This window comes from Ixodes scapularis, unplaced genomic scaffold, assembly GCF_016920785.2.
Source record: "Ixodes scapularis isolate PalLabHiFi unplaced genomic scaffold, ASM1692078v2 PGA_scaffold8__174_contigs__length_109621045, whole genome shotgun sequence".
Taxonomy (NCBI): Eukaryota; Metazoa; Arthropoda; class Arachnida; order Ixodida; family Ixodidae; genus Ixodes; species Ixodes scapularis.
The window spans coordinates 60900043-60920228 of record NW_024609883.1 but is presented as its reverse complement, the minus strand read 5'-3'; the positions used below and the strand labels follow the sequence as shown (position 1 = coordinate 60920228).

Here is a 20186-nt window from a genome sequence, read left to right as displayed (position 1 = left end):
AATTTCTGGCCAGCTCTCTGTGTACTGTTTAGTTTCGAATTCGCTTAACTTGGTAGACGACAACCGTTGCTGATTTAAAGCCCGCGCTATTTCCGACATGCAGCAGTGGCGTGGCACGTCATCTCAGCTTGCAAATGTCGGAAAGGGCCCGAATTCAAAACTAAACAGTACAAAGAGAGCTGGTCAGAAATTGAGTCCACCGGAACCAGTGGCGCATAAATAAATAAATATATATATATATATATATACGCGAGTATATCTCGAGATTTCATTTTATGACAAATCTTAACTTAGAGATAGAACTCGTAGTGTTCCTTTTCCAGACTGCCTTTTTTTATCAACCGAATAAATCGGTAATTGTTGCATAAAGGTACGTGGAGATGACAGGCGCCTTGTTGTGGAAAGGGTCGAATTTACTGCAAAAAACAGTGTCGCTTCTCGGCCTTTTGGCTAAGATCGTGTGTTCAGTTCTTGTGTAAAGTGTACCTATTGTATCGAAGCGTCCAATAACTATAAATAAGCTTGAAGACCAGCGTGCGCATTATGTATGTGTCCAGATCCAATGAATTGACGTCAATAAACTTTTTCTAACCAGTTTTTTGTTCTTATCAGCTTAATATCTAATACGGACCTTATTGGTCAGGGATATTAAACTTATTTTTGAAAATGGTGTTTACTCGGAGCTTGCTTTGAGGACGCCATGGTTGGACCGGTTTCGCACTACTTCCGGGACTGGCCTGTTCCCACCTTGGGGGACAAATGACGTATTAAAAATGAGATCTAAAATATTCACCTTTATTAGCGTTGTGATCTGTCCATGACTTCATCAAATTACTTCCGAATTTCAAATTAAGTGAACTACTCTGCTGAAGGGAGGAGGCAGGCGGAATGCTGTTGCGAGGGGTATGTTTCCTCCTCTCCAGCCATTCATCTGCTTCCTCCTCCCAGTCTTCTTTTTTCACCTACTATTCATTCCGTGCGACCAAGGCGCGACCGGCGCGCCGCCTCGCGGCCGTTACCGAAGGTAGGCAGTGAGAACCCCAGCAAAAGGAATCCACGCCCCGTACAATGGTGCGCATTGTATGCGTTGTGTCTCGTGGGGACAAAGTTTCATGGTTTTTCAACTCGCCGATGTTTTGTGGGACAGCAAGAACGATGGACCCGTGCCGAACGACGCGAGAAATTTGGTCTCCCGATCATGTCTGCCCCTGTGTCGGCACGGCTGACATATTCTGCACTGCCGCTTTGCTCTCCGCGTTTGTTTTTGTACCAGTAACACCTACACATGTTAGCGCCGATACGACGAACTGTAATATCATCTCACACTCACGGATATGCAGAGCCGATTTCGTTGGAGGAATGCCCTCCAAAGAAGTTTCGTCCCCATCGTACGTGTCGAGGATATTTCCGGCCCAGTATGGCATGCAGTCTGCACTTCATGAAGAAGGATTCGGACGGCGCAAAAAGTGAGAAATATGAAACTAAGGGAAACTACCATGAAACTTGATATCACTGGATAATTGACGCTTGAGTATGGCAGTTTAAGTGGTGTGCTTTCTTTTTTGATCAGCCTCCTCTCAAACTTAAAAATATTTAATATATTTTTTTAGATCAAATATCTGGGGTACCTGCCGGTACCCCATATCTGCAAAACATGACTGCAAAACAAAACGCCGGAATTGTTTTTGATCAATTTAAAGTAATCAAAATGTTTTTCCTCTGATCCAACTGATCGCGTGGTGGGCCGCTAGTGCGCGTGGCAAACTTGACAGCCTTCGACATACTCTTTCGTAGTAGCCGTCATCTTCGGCCACCAATAACGGTCTTTGACCTTTGTGAGGGTGCGTGACACATCCATGTGTCCATCGGCGTCATGAGCAAGTTCAAGGACCTGCTGTTGCATCTTGGCCGGGACAACAATTGTGCACAGTTCTGGATTCACAACTCTGCACAGGGTTACCACAACAAAGTTCTGGGTGCCCTGTCCTGACAGAAGTTTTGCACGGATAGCCTTGCATGTTTCGTCTTCAGCTTGCATTGCGATGAGTGTGTCGACCTGGGACACCGTGGCACATGAGTATCGTGAAAGCATGTCAGCCACGTGGTTCTGACGCCCGGGTCGGTGCTCAACCGAGAAGTCAAACTCGGCTAGGTCGAGTAGCTTTCCTGTAAAGCGTCGCGACGGCTTGAAGTTCGAGGTCAAACAGGCGACTGGCCAGTTGTCAGTGAGAAGATGGAACCGTCGTCCCAATAGGTAATGTCGAAATTTCATTATAATGGCCCAATGCACGGCCATGGTTTCCCAAACATTGCTGTGCAGTTTCCGTTCAGGTTCCGTGAGCAATCGGCTGGCATACTCAATCACAGTCTCTTTTCCGTCTTGCTTCTGGGCGAGTACTGCTCCAAGGGCTGTAGCAGATGCGTCTGTGGCGACTGTCGTAGGCGCGTCAGCATCAAAGTGGCCTAATATTGGTGGTGACGTTAGTGCAGAGCGGATAGTTTCAAAAGCCTGCTGGCACTCGGGTGTCCACTGGAACTTGACGTTCCGAATGGCGGCTTGAAGAGGCGCTGCAATCTTCGAAAAGTCACATATGAAGCGTCTGTAAAACTTGGCCGTTTGGAGCCACGATAGCAGCCGTTTCGACGTTGTTGGCGCTGGGATTCGCAGGAGTGCTTCGATTTTTGAAGGGTTTGGTTGTTTGCCTTGTTCAGAGATCACAAATCCAAGAAACTTCACAGAAGGAACCGCAAACTTGCACTTCTTCAAGGAAACCTTGAAGCCGGCCTGCAGCATGCAGGAGAGTCAGGGCCTCTTCGAGAAGATCCAGGAACTCCGAAAAGGTGTCGGCAAAGATGATGATGTCATCCAGGTATCTGCACACACCTGATTTGGACTGTCGGGGCTTCAGCTAAGAAATATCTTGTGCATCGTCTTTTGAAAGGTGGACGGTGCATTCTTCAAGCCAAAAGGCATTCGCGTCCACTTGAGGTTACTTTAATGAGTGATGAATGTGGTTTTCTCTTGGTCTTCTTCTTTCACTCTGATCTGCCAGTACGCACAGCATAAGTTCAAGACCGCAAAAAGGGAGCTTCCACCAAGGTCATCAAAAATGTCGTCAGCTCGGGGGAGTGGCTGCAGGACATTTACTGTTATCTGGTTTAGAGGTATGTAGTTCACACATAGCCTCTTTTTGTCTTTTTGCGTCACAACAATTGCTGGGAATTCCAATGGTCCAGAGGATGGACGAATGATGTCATACTCGAGCAGAGATGCTGCCTAACGCTCGAGGAATTGTCTGTCACTGGCGGTGTAGCGGTATGGCTGCCGACCGTAGGTGGCGTCGGGCATCAGCTTGATCTCGTGTTCAATGCCTTCATAAAGGCCAATGTCCTCAGGGCTGCTGCTGAAAAGACCAGCATGGCGTTGTACAATGCTCTTTACGGCTTCTTGTTCTTCGCGACTTAGCCGAGCTCCTAGGCAGATATCGGTCAAATTATCATCAAGAATGATAGCAGGTTGGTCTGGAGGCAACGGTCTTGAGAGGCCTGTCTCGAGGTGGCTCGAGGAGCGAGTTGTGTCCACCCGAGCCAAGGTTGCCCTGTTGAGTAGGCTCCACAAGGGTTCGTTTTCATCTGGCTCGTGCTCGACTTGGAGTGGCTCTGCTGTAGAGTGCGGGGGGTCAAAACGTGACAACGCAGAAGTTGTCAAGATTACTGCATTCGACATTCTTGGCAAAAGTTCCTCCTTACACTGCAGGATAATGTTGTTTGACGGTTGGCAGATCACAGGTAGGAGCGGAGGCTTGAAATGCAGTTCCGCTTGGACTGCGTAGAACCAGTTTTCTCCCAGAATGAGCGAAAGGGCGTTCCTTTCAAGGACGGCTGCTTTGACAACTGCAGACAGAGGTCCGATAGTTATCCGCAGAAAGACTGATCCTTCGGGCATGACTGAGCTTCCTCCGACGACAAGCAAAGGTGGCTTCGTCCACGGTTCCAGCTTGAGGTTTGATGGTAGGCTTGCTGCAAGGATGGTGATGTTCGAACCACTGTCTGTGTAGGTACTGATCTCTCCCAGTCCTTTGACTTGTGCGGTGACTACAGCATATCTAAACTTGGATCCAGACAAGAAGTTCTTGGCGCGGCCAACTCGAGCCGTTGGTGCTTTGGGGACTGTCTGCTTGTCACGAAAAGGCTGTTTTGGTTCGGCGCATTTGCTTGCGAGGTGGCCCTTCTTTTGACAGTTATAGCACACAGCATCTCTCAAGTCTTGTCCTCGTCTGTATGCTGGGGCACCATACTTCGTCGAAATGGCCTCATACCTTGATTCTTGTTCAGGGGGTGGTAGGCTGGTGATGCGAGGAGGCGGCATAACACATGTGGTGTGCTGGAAGGTAGATGATCGAACAGACTGTGGGGAGTTCACGGCACTGTCAGATTTGGCGATGGTACCTTGAGGCGTGGGGCGTCTTGAGGCTTGCTCTGTTGATTTTGAAGATCAGGCCAGGCGGGTGTGGTCCAATGCTCGATCAACTTCAGACACTATGCTGAGGAAGTCGTCCACGGTCCGGGGTCGCTGAACAGCGATGGATCTGGCTACCTGTTCGTCACGAATGCCTTGAACGAGGTATTCAATGCGTTCCTTGTCGGCAATATGAACTGGACAGCGTGACATGCGCTTCAGCTTTGCGAAGGCGTACTGCTGCAGGCTCTCTCCGGCTTTCTGCGTGATCGCTGCGACTCTCTGGTGCCACTGTATGGTGAAAGTTGTTCACCAAATTGCTCTTCAAGTCCGGCTTTCCAAATGGTCCAGGTTGTAAGTTGTCGCCCTGTTGGCACATGCCAGTCTGCTGCGACACCGCGTAGCTTCCCTTGCGCGATGGCCAAGAGAGTTGGGTCTTCCCATCGCGCAAGTCGTTGAGTGCGCTCGAGCTCTTCGACCCAATGCTTGAGGGTAGGGGTGCCACTTCCGTTGAAAGTAGGCAACGAAGCTGAGAGATCCGGTAGCGTCGTTAGGTGCACCGGATTCGCTTGACTCGCTATCGTTGTCATCATCACGGCCATGTTCTGATGGAGGAAGGCTGTCATGCGCTGCATGTTCTCTGCTGGGTCTGATGCAAAGGTTGGTATTTCCGAGAATGCCATCGTAGGTGCTAGCACGATTGGAAACGACGTCGAAGCTGCGGGCACGTTAGGCGGTGGTTCTTGGGCGGTATCGACCAGAAGTCGGTCAATCAATTTTTACTTGTTGCCGGTTGTGGAGAGACTCCGGCGCTGCCGCTCAGTTTTTATCATCTGTACATTCAGGGTGGCAAGGTCTTCGGCGGTGGCAACACGACAGTTGATGAAAGGCATCGTTGTTGACGGGCTAAACAGGGTAGGCTTAGGAGGCGGTTGACGTTCCGACAGCGCTCAATCAAATGCGGAGAGGCTTACTTGACGGCAAAGCGGTTGCGGCAGGTTGCGGGCGTCGACTGCGCCATGTGTGAGCGGTGGAGCGGGCGTAAGGGGTAAAAAGGCTTTAATTTGGTAGAAAAGAGGCTGGGCTACAAGTTCGTCAACACACGAGGCTCATGGCGGCTCTTCACGCTCCTCGCGCCGGGCTGCCCAAGGTCGTTAGACCTGATCTCAGTGTCCGCTGTCTGGAGGTCACCTCAGCTCACAGCACACAGCTGTCAGTACGTTGCCAATTTTTCCATGCACCCAAAGGTGTTCCCGGCAATCTTCCGATGTTCGAAGCCATGCTTGCCCATTACTGGACCAACGGAGTCCAATGCCTCCCACCTCGCCGCTCTTCTTCAACTCTATCGCAGCCAGTCCAGCACCAGGCTGGATCAATAGGGGGGTTCTCCATATCTCGCAAGTGGGCTTCCGCTGCGCCAAATATAGAAACACCCTTATTGCAAAGAACCGCGTACAATTAATGCCACTTTCGCCGCCGCCTTGCACCATTCACATTCAAGAAGCCTACCACCACACTTTGATCCCGATACAAATGCTTGCGCGTATATCGAACAAAGAAGTAGTAGCTCTATCTTTCTTCAGCCAGTAACTGATAATGAGGTGACACAAGCATTTTTATCACTAAAGAATAGTAGCAGCTGCGACGCTGACGAGTTACAAATAGGTTTGATAAAATACGTTTTAGATCTCATATCGCCCTGTTTGACGTATATCTTTAATTTGTGCTTGTACAATGGGGTATTTCCCCAAAAAATGCAGGTTGCGAAAGTTAGCGTTCTCTATAAAAAAGGTGACAAGAATGATATAGGTAACTATAGGCCAATCTCAATTTTATCAGTGTTTTCAAAAGGCCTCGAAAAAATTCTACTTTCACGTATGGTACATTTCGCAGATAAACACGGTTTAATCTCTCCATCACAGTTTGGGTTTCGCAAACACCGTTCCACAGAATTGGCACTCCTGGAGCAAAAAGAATACATCTTGAAAAGCTTTGAAGAAAAAAAAATGACTCTTGGTATTTTTATTGATTTCAGCAAAGCATTCGATCACTTAAATCACAGTCTGCTACTAAAAAAATTACAAATGTATGGATTTCGTGGACATGCATCAACTCTCATAACATCTTATCTTGCACATCGTAAACAGTACGTTCATATAAATGGTTATTCATCTGACATTAAACCCATTCTATCTGGCGTTCCACAAGGAAGCATATTAGGTCCCTTCCTTTTTAATTTATATGTTAACGATATTGTCAATATTAATAAAAGTGTTAAATACGTAATTTACGCTGATGATACAAGTTTATTTTTTACCGGTAACTGCTGTCAGGAACTAGCAATAAAGGCAAATCAAACGTTGAAAGACCTCGCTACTTGGAGTCAATGTAATGCTTTAAGAATAAATGATAACAAAACAAAAGCAATTTTATTTCGCCCAAAAAGTAAGAATGATTATATAACTACTGATATTGTTTTAAATGGAACCAAAATAGAGATCGTATCTAGTTTTAAGACACTTGGCGTTATATTCACGGATCGAATGAGTTGGGATGAACACGTAAATTATATTTCGGTAAAATTGTCACGAGTCGCAGGCTTAATGTATCGTCATCGCCATATTCTGCCCACAAATGTAAAATTAATTATTTTTAATGCATTGTTTCTCTCCCACATTCATTATTCCTTCTTAGTCTGGGGTACTACTACGAATACAAATTTAAACAAAATACTTGTGATACAAAAGAAAATATTGCGAAGTATTTGTAACGTGTCATACGATCACCCTAGCGAACCTCTCTTTAAACGTTTAAATTTGATGCCTGTAAATAGATTATATAAATATCGTTAATGCATGACCTATAAATCCGAAGTACAAACAAATCTTCATGCGCTTAGTGAATTGGCGTCTCTCTCGCTAAGAGTAGCAACATATCCTACTCGAAACACGGAAATTTGGACGCTCCCTATTCGCAAAACTAACTACGGTGAACAAATGTTAAAGTATGCACTTCCTCGACTGCTTAATTTTCTTGTTACTCACAACATTGACCTTCCGACAACATCTGTAAAAAATCTCCGAGCATTTTTTTCTTTTCCAAATGTGATTGCTTAGTTGTCATGTTTCATAAACTAAATTTTTGCTGAATTGTATAATGCTTTGCTCGCATGTGCTTTGATTTTGTTTGCCTTTTATATATAGTCGCACCTTTTTTGTAATATTGTCCTGTTCTTATCTCTGAAATTGTTATCTTTTCTCTTGGTTTTCTTTTTGGATTACTTGTGCCACTGCTGCCATGTGTAAGGAGGGGGGGCCGAGGGCCCGTCAAGCTGCATGATGCAGCTTTTTTCCTCGGTCTCCCTCCGTCATTTGTGTTTTGACGGAAAATAAACATTATTATTATTATATTATTATTATTATTATTATTTTTTTCGACGGCGTGGTGTTAGCCGTGTCTGATTCGGAACGTAGACGTGATCGACTTTGTCTTCCGTTCCGAAACCCCGACTTCCAATCTCCTCTGTCGGTACATGTTCTCCAATTGTTGTCGCACCACTTGGTGCCCGAAGTGCATCACATCCATCGATGGAAGGGCAGCATGGTGCCGAGGGATATCCCCGGTGATCCAATGGTGAGGCCGGAGGTCCGGCACTGGAGGAAAACTGTCGGTCAGTTTGACTTCCCTCGTGGGTGGCAAAAGATGGTTTGCTGGGTGACAGTTGTAGCCTTCTGGGAACAAGTTGTTCAGCATCTTGTCGCACCCAGAACGAAGGCTGTCCCTGTGATCCGTTTCCCTGTCGTAATATGTTTTTTTTCTTTATTGGGACCACTTTTTTTCTTTTTGAATTATGCCGTGTTTTCTTGAAATGCTATACGGAAACGCATTTGCTCTGACAACCTATAGGCCGCGATAAACGCGGATCTATCGCTGGCGACGAAAGTAAACACCGAAGAACACCGAATCTGCGACAAAAGTAAATACCCGAGAAAAATTCGAACCCGACAAAACGCCAGCGAAGTTGAAGAAATATCAAACCTGAAAACATGGAATTTTACTAAAAGAGCCTGGGCCCTGCTACACTGCTCGATCTTTTTACGGTAGGTACGTGAGAGTTTTCGAAACTTTTCGGTATGGTTTCGAATGGGGATGATTCGATCTTCGTCTCGAACGGTACAATAAAAGGAAGCATTATTTTTGACTATTCGAGGTATTTTCACGCGTGTCCGTTATCTCCATTTAGTACACTTCTCCCCTCATGCCGTGGTGCATTTTAGAGAAGCGATATCCGCAAAGTGAGCTTCACGCAACCTCCGTTTTGTGCCGTCTGTCCGCGCTGCTCCTACGAAACGTAACATGCTTCATGTCCACCTGTTCCACATGACGATGAAGTACGTGAGCATGCTTCTCGCGTCGCGCGTAAAACTTCGGAAGCACTGAATATGCGCATGGGCGTACCAACCGGGGGGGCAAAGGGGACACTTGCCGCCCCCCCCCCCCCCCCCCCCCCCCCAGTCCTCAGGGTGGGGAGGTCAGGCATGTGTTTTAACTTTTGCCCCCTTTGAAACAGCCGCCACTAGGCAGGGTAAACACTGGCCGGCAGCGCCCAAGACACACCAAGGGCACCGGCAGTTGGGGGGGGGGGGGGGGGGGTTGTGGGAGGGTGTCTGGTTTGCCCCCCCACTCAAGAACAAGGTGGTACACCACTGGATATGCGATACTCTAGAGGCGAACCGTGATCCTCAGCATCTCGTTCCGCTACAGGGCAGCCGCGTGCTTCAAGGTTAAGCAGTTTTAGTGCACGCGACTTCGATGTCTAAACGAGCTTATGCATCACATCCATCGTGTTCGTTTTAAATGCGTTAACATTTTAAAAACAACAGCATTTTTTTTTTCAGATAGCCGTGAAGTATTTCATGGGTACCCTTATACGTTAATAGCTCACAAATTTGTCATCGAAGCGAGAGGACGACCTCTAAATTTTGTGATGTACACGTGTTCGAAATTGAAGCACATTTTACTTAAAAAGCCCGATCTTAACATCCCAGTGTTAGACTCTTTTTTCAACGAATGCAACTACTATAAATGCACAAATAATTAAACGAATTATGATCGGTTTCATAGTTAAATGGGTTGCACCACGTAAGTCGTGTATGTAATCAACATTTTACACATGTTTTAGTTTTATAACCGCGAACGCTGCTGACCCTACGCACTGTTAGTGCTCAGCAAATGTTCGTAGTTGTTTTATGCATGAGGTAATCGTTTATTCCGGCTAACCTTTGAAAAGTGGTTGAGCTACACGCTCAGTTTGCCGACAGTTCGTGCAAGCGCGTCCGGCCTGTTGTCGGAAACTGGTCCGCGCTCCCACTAGCGCTCTGTCGGTCGAGCACGTGGATGCAAGGATCGTTTAACTATGTAACCGAGTGACTATCGCAGGGGCGGATTTGGGGGGGGGGGGGGGGGGGGAGGAGCTCGACCGAAGATAAACTTTTTCTTCTTTAATAAAAGAAGTGATATATAGGGTGTCCGAAGTCACCAGGCTCGATCTAAAATGAACCGTAAAAATCGACGCCTGCACGTAGCAATCTAAACTTTTCGTCAAACGTGTATTCGTTTCTTTCTTTTTTTGTAAAATTACAAAGCATAGCTTCTGTGAAAAATAGGGCCAAGAAACTTGCCAGGGTCAACGGGGGGCGGCGACGCAGACGACCAAGTCGAGTGGTAGGGCGCATTTGGCGCTCGTATTGGTAGATGGCGTTACTTCCTAGTCGAGACTGCCCGCGACCACCGTGTATCTTTGGTTTACAAATAAATGCGCTCCATAAAATTAAAACCTAAAGTAAAAAAAAAAAAAACACGTTTGCATAACGACAGCGCTTTTGCTGGCAACCAATTTCGTCTGCGTGTCGTCTGCTTTCTTTTGCTGGTCGGCTACACCTTCGGACGATGGGCTTTATTCGGACGCTGCTTTCGACGCCATCTATCAATACGCGTGACACACTCCGCAACTCGACTCGGTCGTTTGCGTCGCCTGCTGCCGTTGACCCTGCCAAGTTATTTGGTCCTCGCTTTTCAAAAAGAAAGAGACCTATGCTTTGTAATTTTACAGGAAAAGACCGACCTGTGAAATACGCCTTTGACGAACAGTTTAGATTGGTACATGCAGAAGTCGATTGTTGCGGTTCATTTTAGATCGAGCCTGGTAACTTGGAACACCCTACACCACCCAAAAGTTTAGTTTTTGGTGACATAGCAAATATTAGGTCCACAAAATAGATCTGAGCAACGTTTCGGCCGTAACGTCATTTCTCAGCAGACTAGAACTACCCCCCTTCCCCCGCCCCCCTCAAGGCTGACCCATAAATCCACCCTTAACTATCGGCCATGTGCACGCTAACGCAAAACCACGAGAACACCCCATGACACGGGCCAAGAACGGCCAGGTAAAAATGCGCCTCCTCCGCCTCCTTAAGATTTCGTGCACATGCCAAGCGCACACGGACAGCCGACGTGACGTCAGGTGACGTCACGTTGGCTGTCCTCATTGTCCCCCTTCTCCCCAAACGGAAAGTTGCTCGGTTGGATTCACATATATATACGCGAGTACATCTCGAGATTTCATTTTGTGACAAACAATAACTTAGAGATACAACTAACTTAATGATCATAGTAATCCTCTTCTAGACTAATGTCATTTTTTTCACCCGAAAAATCAGTAATTGTTGCACAACGTTAGAGGTACGTGCAGATCATAGGCGCCTTGTTGTGGAAGGGGTCGAATTTACTGCAAGCAACAGTATCGCTTCTCGGCCTTTTGGCTAAGATCGTAAATAGTTTCTGTTCTTATCAGCTTAATATCTGATACGGACCTTATTGGTTCGAGATATTAAACTTATTTTTGAAAATGGCGTTTACTCGGAGCTTGCTTTGAGGACACCAGGGTTGGCCCGGTTTTGCACTACTTCCGGGACTGGCCTGTTCCCCCGTTGGGGGACAAATGAAATTTCAAAAATGAGATGTAGTATATTCACCTTCATCAGCGTTGTGGTCTATCCATGGCGTCTAAGCACTATGCTGCAAACTTCGACAAATTGCTTTCGCATTTATCAATTAAGTGAACTACTCTGCTGAAGATAAGCGTTCATGGAGAGGGAGGAGGCAGGCGGAATGCTGGAACGAGGGGGATGTTTCCTCCTCTCCAGCCTTCTTTTCCCTCGCACTGAACTCTACTATTTATTCCGTGCGACGCGACCGGCGCGCCGCCTAGCGGCCGTTTCCGAAAATAGGCGTGAAAATCCCAGCAAAACGAAACCACGCCGAGTACATTGGTGCACATCGTATGCGTTGTGTCTCGTGGGGACAAAGTTTCTTAATTTTTCAACTCGCCGATGTTTTGTGGGACGGTAAGAACGATGGACCCGAGCCGTACGACGCGGGAAATTTGGTCTCCCGATCATGCCTGCTACCACTGTGTCGGCACGGCTGACATATTCTACACTGCTGCTTTGCTCTCGGATTTTGCTTTTGTACCAGTGACACCTACAGATGTTAGCGCCGATAGGACGAACTGATATACCACCCCACACTCACGGAAATGCAGAGCCGATTTAGTTGGAGGAATGCCCTCCAAAGAAGTTTCGTCCCCATCGTAGGTGTCGAGAATATTTCCGGCCCAGCATGGCATGCAGTCTGCACTTCATGAAGAAGGATTCGGACGGCGCAAAAAGTAAGAAATATGAAAATAAGGAAAACTACAATGAAACTTGGAATCACTGGACAATCGACGCTTGAGTATGGCAGATTAGGTGGTTGTAGTATTTCAATTTTTTCATTTAAGTTTCACTCGCCACACTAACTAGGTGGCGCCAAGAACTGTTACAGCAAGCCCCGTAGCCAGGCGGCGCTACTGTTCACACATTGGGCCCGTGTGCCCAGGTGGATTTCCCCTAGGGCAGTTGGCCCCTGCGTTGTTTCCCCTGAATACAAGAATACGTGTTTGGACCTTGACGAGGCCGGAGCCACGTTGGGGCAAGGTAAAAAGTGGGGAGGATATAGGAAAGGAGGAGGCGGACAAAAGTGGAAAACAAGAAAAATACGCTGTCGAAAAAAAAAAAATGTTGGCTTGAAAAGCTTACATTGGAATCGCCAGAATTGTTTCGGATATACCAGGAACCGTCGAAGCCGCTGGCGCAGCGCTGGCATTCACTCTGCGTGATTGGCAGACGTCGGTGATAGCCGACGTATAAAGGCGATGAGCGTCGTGACGATGCACTTTTTATGCTGCCTTATTCGCTCCATCGGATCACAGCGCCGACTGCGGTAGGACTTGTGAAGCGGAGCATAGCCCACAATACCACAGTCACCCCCCCCCCCCCCCTAAAAAAAATGAAAAAGACCAAAACAAAACACCACCATAAGCTCTTTTTTGATGAAAACAGGAAGTGAGAACAAGGTTGAACCACAAACCGCCGTCTTTTTTTTTTCTTTTAATCCTCGGAAGGCGGCACTGTCGAATCTACATGGGCATAACACAGCCAGAAGAACACAACCAAGCGTCATTTAGGCAGAGTCCTGGCTCTTGGAAGAGTCCTGGCGCTTGGAAGAGTCTTGGCGCTCCCTGGGCAGGCTGATGGTCTTGATGAACTCCTCATAGTCGATGTGTCCCTCGCTGGTCACGTCGGCCTCCTTGATGAGCTCGTCGGCCTCCTCGTCGGTCATCCGCTCGCCCAGCGTGGTGACCACGTGCCGCAGTTCAGCCGTCGTGATGAAGCCGTGGCCTTCGCGGTCGAACACCCGGAACGCTTCCCGGAGGTCCGACGCCGGCTCGATGGGCCGCGTGTACGACGTCACCATGCCCATGAACTCGGGGAACTGGACCTGCAGCCACGGGGCGTCACGCGTACACCAACACACCAACGTCGCGGGACAGAAGCATAAAGGCCAATGAACATCTTAGGTTTTTTTAGACTGCAGCTCTTAGGCGCCCGTTTCCGAGTATAGGGTGTTTTCACTGACATAACTTTGGCCACCATATTGTTGTTGTGAGCTGTCAGGCGTGTTCCGAAGGCGAACATTCCAAGGGCTTACATGGCCACTCAAATGTGTAGACCACAGAAGCTTATAAGTCTTGCCACGCTGACATCTTCTCAACAAGTTGCGATGTAATCCTTCAAACTAGTGAATTTGTTTGAAAAACAAATTAAAAAATATGTCGGATTGACGTCATGTGGAAAAACCCTACAGCGGCGTCGCCGTCGGCGTAACCGCCCCGCTACATTTAGCGGGAAATTGAATTGGTGTTGAGGTCACTTGGCGTCAATTTTCCCGCTAAATCTAGCGGAGAAATTGAATTTGTTTATGGGTGACGTGACACGAAGTCATGTGACGTCATTTTCCGGCTAAATTTGGGAAAACTGAATCGGTGCTGAGGCCATGTGACGTAATTTTTTCCGCTAAAATTAGCGGGGAAACTGAATTGGTGCTGATGTCACGTGGCGTCAATTTCCCAGCTAAATTCAGCAGGAAAACTGTGGGAGGAGGGGAGGGTACGGAGGAGGAGGGGAGAAGGAGAGAAGGGAAGGAGCAGGAGGAGAAGGAAGAGGAGGATGAGAGATAAGGAGGAGCAGAGGAGGATGGGAGGAGGAGGAGAGGACGAGGACGGGATGAGGAGGGGAGGGGAAGAGGGGGAGGGTGCGGAGAATAAGGAGGGGCATACCCTCCCCTCCTCCTCCTCAAGAGCTGCGCACTAATTTCGCATTACGGACATTTGTAAGCGTCTTTCTTTTTTTTTTTTATGCACGGAATCCTTTCTAACGGAACTTCTTAATCCCAGAAAGGCGAAGCAACGTTTGTAGTTGCGCTTGTCAATACATGGTATAAGCATAAATAATAGTAAACAGTGCAAATAAACACAAGGACAAGAAGAAGGACACAGACACAGCGTTGACTTACGACATTCGTCTTCATTTCGTTCTACGAGTATATGCGTTAAAGGAAGCGCACAAACACAGGCATGACATATTTTTGTCTAGCCATCCATTGCAGGTACCATTGTCCTTCACACAAATTGGTCCAATCCTTTGATGAAGCCGAACTCACTGTTGAATATTGCGATGGACTCTGTACTTATGCACTGGTCTTGACCGTGCATAAGTGTAGCTGGTTGTAATACGCTTCGTGAAACTCTTTAGCCGTCTTTTGGTGATGCTTGCCAGAATTTCTGTTACCAAACTGGGGTGAACATCCACGTCGATCACATTGTACAGCTTAGTGTCCCGATGGTACAGCCGTTAAAGTCAAGGAGTGCTCCCTAGCTCTAACATTTATAAATCTCCCCGTCTGCCCTATATAATCCTTACCACAAGGCAGTGGTACTCGGTATTCTAGTACACCAACCGTGCGCATGCAACATGCTAAAACTTAAGTTTCCTCTCGCACAGAGTATGTGGACGTCCTAAGGGTCCAATAGAAGGCCCCAACCGAGGTGACTTCGAGGGAGCCGAAAAGACCACTGGTAAAGATCCTTCGGAGAAAAAAAGCGCCATCTGTCGTACGGAAGGGCAACCAGTGCCAGCCACCATGCTGCAGGGTAGTGGTGCGTCGTTGCATACGCTGCACAGGCCGTAGACGTTAGTCTGACTGCGTCAGTTCCATGGCCCGCGATGCCAACGTGCTTCTGCGTACCCTCTGTACAAGTCTGGCAATAAAGTACGTATATTCGTAAATGTACTCGTTACCGGTCGATGGGCGCCGGTCGAGAGGGGATATTCAGCGGCGTAGCAGCGCAGACGTTTGCCTGCTCAAGTGCAAGAACGGAACACGAGCCGTTCCCACCCAACGCTCCTTGGGTGTTTGAGTCCGGTGTTTTTAACCTCACTTTGTAGCGTTTGGAGGTGAAGTTTCCAAGTTTCAGCTTATTTGAAGAGATGAAAGCGTCAAATACAAATATAATGTTGCTCGTGGTACCGCTTGTTTACACGACAGCTTCGCGAGCGCGTTGCATCCCGTATCCGCGAGCTCGCTGTGCTTCCGACTTGCACGTGTAAATAATCTGTTAGGTAAGCACGAAGTCATGCGACCTCACGCTTTAACCCCCCGGAACGTGCACGCACCTGTACAGAGCAAACTTTTATGCAAAGCAACGTGCATGCGCTTGCAACTTCTTTTTCACTACAAACCTGCAGCTCTACGACTACAGGGTTTCAAAATAAAGTTTCGACCCTAAAATGCCAGGAAAAAGTCAGGATTTTTGATGATATTTATTTTTGATAAATATGATAATTTCGATCTGTTTTTTGCCGTTTTATATGAAGTAGTTTTTTGGTAAATAATTTGGGAATGTGTTTCTACAACGTGTTTTTTTGACGTGTTTCGAAAAAAAAATTTCTCACGGAAATCTTTTATTGCAAGTTTTAATATCCTGTGTACATGTCGTACATCTTTCATAAAATAAGTAGAAAAAAATATTATTACGCGCATGCTTCGGTGTGAAATTGACGGCTTTGCAAAGCACCATAGTGAAACCGTGGCAATCTCCACGCCTCGAGCTTCGATATTTTATATCTCAGGAAGACAATTAGCTACGGCCTTCGATTGCGCCTAAATGCACCTCCCAAGAACATGACTTTAACATAAATTTTTGACATACATATTGAAAAGAAATAAAGACCAGGACCATGAACGAACGAACTCAGGTTTACAGGCTGCTGAGACTGGCAGTCTCAAAGGCGTGAAATTTTATGTTGCAAAAAAAAATGTGGACGCCCCCCGTCGGCCCGCGCTCAGCAGCCGCGGACTGTGCTATGGCCTTGAGTGAATACTCCATTTAGCATGCAGACTCACCCTCCTCTCGGCGTCATCGGCACTGGGGTTCTTGATACTTTCCTTGAACTTGGCGTCGACGACCAGCCTGCCCACGGTGCGGATGATCTCGTCGATGTGCACGAAGGGCACCGTGCCCCGACGGTTCTTGTCGAACTTCGAGAAGACCTCTCGCAGCTGGGTGACCTCCCGCTCGCTCAGCTCCTCGTCCTTCTTGCACGACATGGCTGCCTTGCTCAGGGTGCGCCTTTCCCAAGCTTCTTCCTTCTTCTCTCTCTCGATGCGTTGCGCTTGTTCATTGATGATGATGGGTCTGCGAAATTAAGAAAGAAAAATAGAGATTACGGACTGTTTGGGGCCTCCGATGAGGGACAGTGCTGTTAAACTCGAGGTCCACTCATTTTGTCGCAAGACATTTCATCCCGGAACAGTTCATCCTCGACACTTCCACACATTTATTATTAACATAAGGCGGCCAACCAATCCCTAAATCAGGGGCTCAGCGTTTCGTAGCCTGTTCGGCTTCTTCTTTAGGTGTGACTATGGAGGAAAAACCCTTTCCTTCATAGTCGCCCCTGAAGAAGAGGTTGGTTTCGAAACATTGGGCCCCTGATTTAGGGAATGGTTGGTCGCCTTATTTTAACAATTATTCCCCCCAACCAGACAGACTTCTGTCTAATGTTTGCTTTCACTTTCAAACATACGTTTCATCTTCCCAAGACGCTTCATATCAGGGACATTCCATATCCGGATATTTAGTACCTTCCACAGGCTCAGATACTGCATAAGCTCTGCTGGCACAAAACATCGTGGTATAGAGCCCCTGCAGATAAAAGGTATTGGGACTAAGCGTATCGGAACAAAATGTCATTGGTACGAGTCGTACGGGATGAACTATGCTGGGGCGAAGTGACCTACGCGACGAACTGTGGCCGTCGCCGGACCGATCAGCCGCCTTTCTTTCATCCCCTGACTCCGCCCACAGCACGTGGGTATGGGCGGGAGCGTGATCACGTGACAAAAGGCGAAAGTTTGGCTGGTCCAACATGCACGCAGGGTTTACCACACTGTCAGCTTAGGGAGAAAGAGAGAGAGAGAGAAATACTGTATTTTAAAACAACTCTTAGTCCGAGTCATTGCTACCTACGGAGCCCGGCTGGACCCCTGGCTTTGGTGCTGGGTCCGGTTGACAGGATTCTCTCATGTGCTTGATGTGGGCCACCAGCAATGGCCACAGGGTCGGGCGGAGTTCCTGGGGTGGAAGGGTCCAGCTCTCCCAGGAATAAGGGATGGAAGGTGGGATGTGAGATCGGGTAAGAATGTGGGTGGAAGAGAGCCCAGTTAAAAATGTCCACTGCGTCCAATTGGTTTCCGACAATTGGAACCAATGGGAAAAATGTTTGTGATTTCGGACTCCTCATTGAAAAAATCTCTATTAGTTACGATTGTCGAAACCCAATTGAGCATTGCCAATTGGAACCAATTGAACACGACCAATTGGGAAAATCGTTTGTGATTTCGGACTGCTCATTTAAAAATCCCAGTTGGTTGCAACTTGTTGATACCCAATTGAGCATTGCCCATTGGAACCAATTGAGAAAACCGTCTGTGATAACTGGACAATGAAACACTAGTGGATGATTTTGACATTTTTATTGAAATAAACACTCATTCGGCCTCCTCTTGCTTGGCCGTCGTCCTGTTGTTCAGGCGTTGCCCAGCTGGTTCGTGTTATGTTTAGTTGTACGATCTAAATTCTTCCCTCTTTTGTTTGTTCCTTCTTTGCTGGCATCTGTGGCAGCGGCCCCCTTACACCCGCACCGCTACCGAACGGCACGCGCCAAGAGTGCACGCTGTGCTGCGCGCGCTCTGTCTGTCTGTTGGTTTGTTCGTTTCTTTTCTCTCTCTCTCTCTTTCTGCTCGAGAATTAAAACAGTTTTGCAATGTGACTCCGACTTGGCTGGTCGCTTTCTAGGCCGCCTCCACAGTTTTGGCAACGAAGATGCTGAACCTGGGCACTCTCACCCCCGGAGGAAAGGTGCGTCGTTCGGCGTAAGCTCACGTCGGCGGGGGTGCCTGGCGTCGCGACGACGCATGCTTCCGACGAATTCCAGGTTCACCAGGGAACCTCGGTTCCCTGGTGAGTTTTTCCTCTGTAGTTTTCTTAGGAGCCCCAATATAGGTTAAAATACTACATGGCCCATATAAGTCTTCATATTTAGCTTGCGATAAGAAACAATGCCGTTTTCCCTTACTAAAACATGCCTGTTTATTTATTTAGAAATCGAGTCTTCGATGCTGCAGCAAAAGGCGGCCAAAGCCGCCCGACAAGGCTTTGCAGGCGGCATTTTGGACTGGTCAGAAATATGGATCCACTAAAATTCTATATTGCCTGAAGGAAAGCATTCGTCTATATCTGCAGTACATCTATATTCGATGGGCAAATTCTGATATAAAATAATTAGGAGCATGTATTTTTACGTTGCAAAGGAAAGAACTGTGGCCATGTTGACTAAGTCCGATTCCATGCTTCACATACTCAATGACTAGCTGTTTCCTATCTGAGGCCTTCTCTGCTGTAAGGGGTTAAGAGAGTTAATATGCTGTAACTATACATATACTGCATAGTTGAAGCATTTACAACAAAGCTGCACATACTGCATAGTTACAGCGGTTTGAGAGACAAATGTCTGGTGTGTCCTCTATTTTAATAAAGTTCTCCAGCGAAAGCTTTAGCTCCCGCTCTAAAGCGACAGTCAGTCTTACAAAAACAAGTTTTCAATGCACTGAGTCTTTCCGCAATAAAAAAGGACAGTGTTTTTCTCACTTGAAAAATATACGGATCATGGCGCGCTCAAACTTCGCCAAATACGTAACCCTGGCATTTGGTGCAACACAGCGCCAAAGTTTTGGAACATAGAGTGATTTGATTCAAAACGTAGAAGAAATTTTCTGAAAATTTCAAGGACCAATGTGTTGCATTGACTCTTCCCTAAAACATGAACCGTTCATGTGGTAGAGACCCCAAAGCTTCAGGACCTGCTAGTGTTATTTTAGCGAATTTTGGAGACACTAAACCTCATTTCCTCATTTAAAATTTCCGAACAATCGCTTTATACGTGTTTAATCAGATAACTCTAAATGTGTGACAAGTCAGTGCTTTCACGAATCTATAAAATATTTCAAGATGCCTAAAACACTTTTTTTTTCTTTTTTCGCGCTGGCACCCGAATAAACTGCAGACTTTCCAACTGAGAGCACGGAAAATTATTTTCTGTAAAGTTTCATTCGTTCAGGCTTCTACCCTCTACTGACTATAAAGCTAAAGGTGTCTCGACATATTTATTAATCCGAAATCGCCGATTTTCAATGCAGCAAGCACCAAGAAAAGAAACAAAAAAGTGTCCTTACCTTGACCCGATAACCGTTTGCTATCTATCATTCGTGTACCAACGAAGTGGCAGGCCCAATGAACTAATGATCACCGCAATATTCAGCACTCGCAGCAATAAACCAACATAACTTTCTTGAATTAACCATGCCACACATGCCGACGTGCCATCAGTGCGATAGGTGCCATGTGCGCAGTCGCTCCTTCGCCGCCGCCACCTTGCCCAGTGTGTACAGACGCTTCCGACAATTTCGCCAATTTTAGCAAAACTTAAAGAAAAAAATTACACCGGGATGTTTAGAAAACAAAATCCTGGCATATTTAATTTACATGCGCAAGCGTCCCTCCCCTTGCGATTAAAAAATATTATGTGCAAGTGCTATTAATTTGGACATTCCATAATCGGGTTGAATTCCATTAAAATTATTTACCACTTGGAACTTATTTATTTCTATTGCTTTTTGGATTATTTTGGTACCTATTGATATTCTAATTCTACCCAATGGGTATTTT

At 46.9% G+C, this 20186-nt stretch overlaps 1 protein-coding gene, 1 non-coding gene and 1 pseudogene across 2 annotated transcripts; 2 read left to right on the top strand and 1 right to left on the bottom strand.

Annotated features, from left to right (window-relative positions):
* Positions 1-578: 578 nt before the first annotated feature.
* On the top strand, positions 579-746 carry LOC115317738 (annotated as a pseudogene).
* Positions 747-11260: 10514 nt separating this feature from the next.
* LOC115317735 lies at positions 11261-11446 on the top strand. Its single transcript, XR_003918110.2, has one exon. It is a non-coding gene; the product is annotated as a U2 spliceosomal RNA (small nuclear RNA).
* Positions 11447-13021: 1575 nt separating this feature from the next.
* Positions 13022-17844, bottom strand: LOC115317724 (calmodulin-related protein). The gene is made up of 3 exons (XM_040210735.3): positions 17426-17844; positions 16304-16595; positions 13022-13339 (listed from the first exon to the last, which is right to left on the bottom strand). Exons 1-3 carry the CDS (start codon positions 17701-17703, stop codon positions 13022-13024), a joined length of 888 nt encoding a protein of 295 aa, XP_040066669.1. The 5' UTR covers positions 17704-17844.
* Between the last annotated feature and the right edge of the window lie 2342 nt (positions 17845-20186).

What these genes read in the sequence shown, in the direction of transcription:
- LOC115317724 (XM_040210735.3), bottom strand. Translation starts at nt 17,703, where the DNA reads ATGAGGAGTCCGAAATCACAAACATTTTTCCCATTGGTTCCAATTGTC. An exon ending in GGTCCAGCCGGGCTCCGTAG is followed by an intron (nt 16,596 to 17,425) that starts GTAGCAATGACT and finishes TTAATTTCGCAG; the next exon opens with ACCCATCATCATCAATGAAC. An exon ending in CCGATGACGCCGAGAGGAGG is followed by an intron (nt 13,340 to 16,303) that starts GTGAGTCTGCAT and finishes CCGTGGCTGCAG; the next exon opens with GTCCAGTTCCCCGAGTTCAT.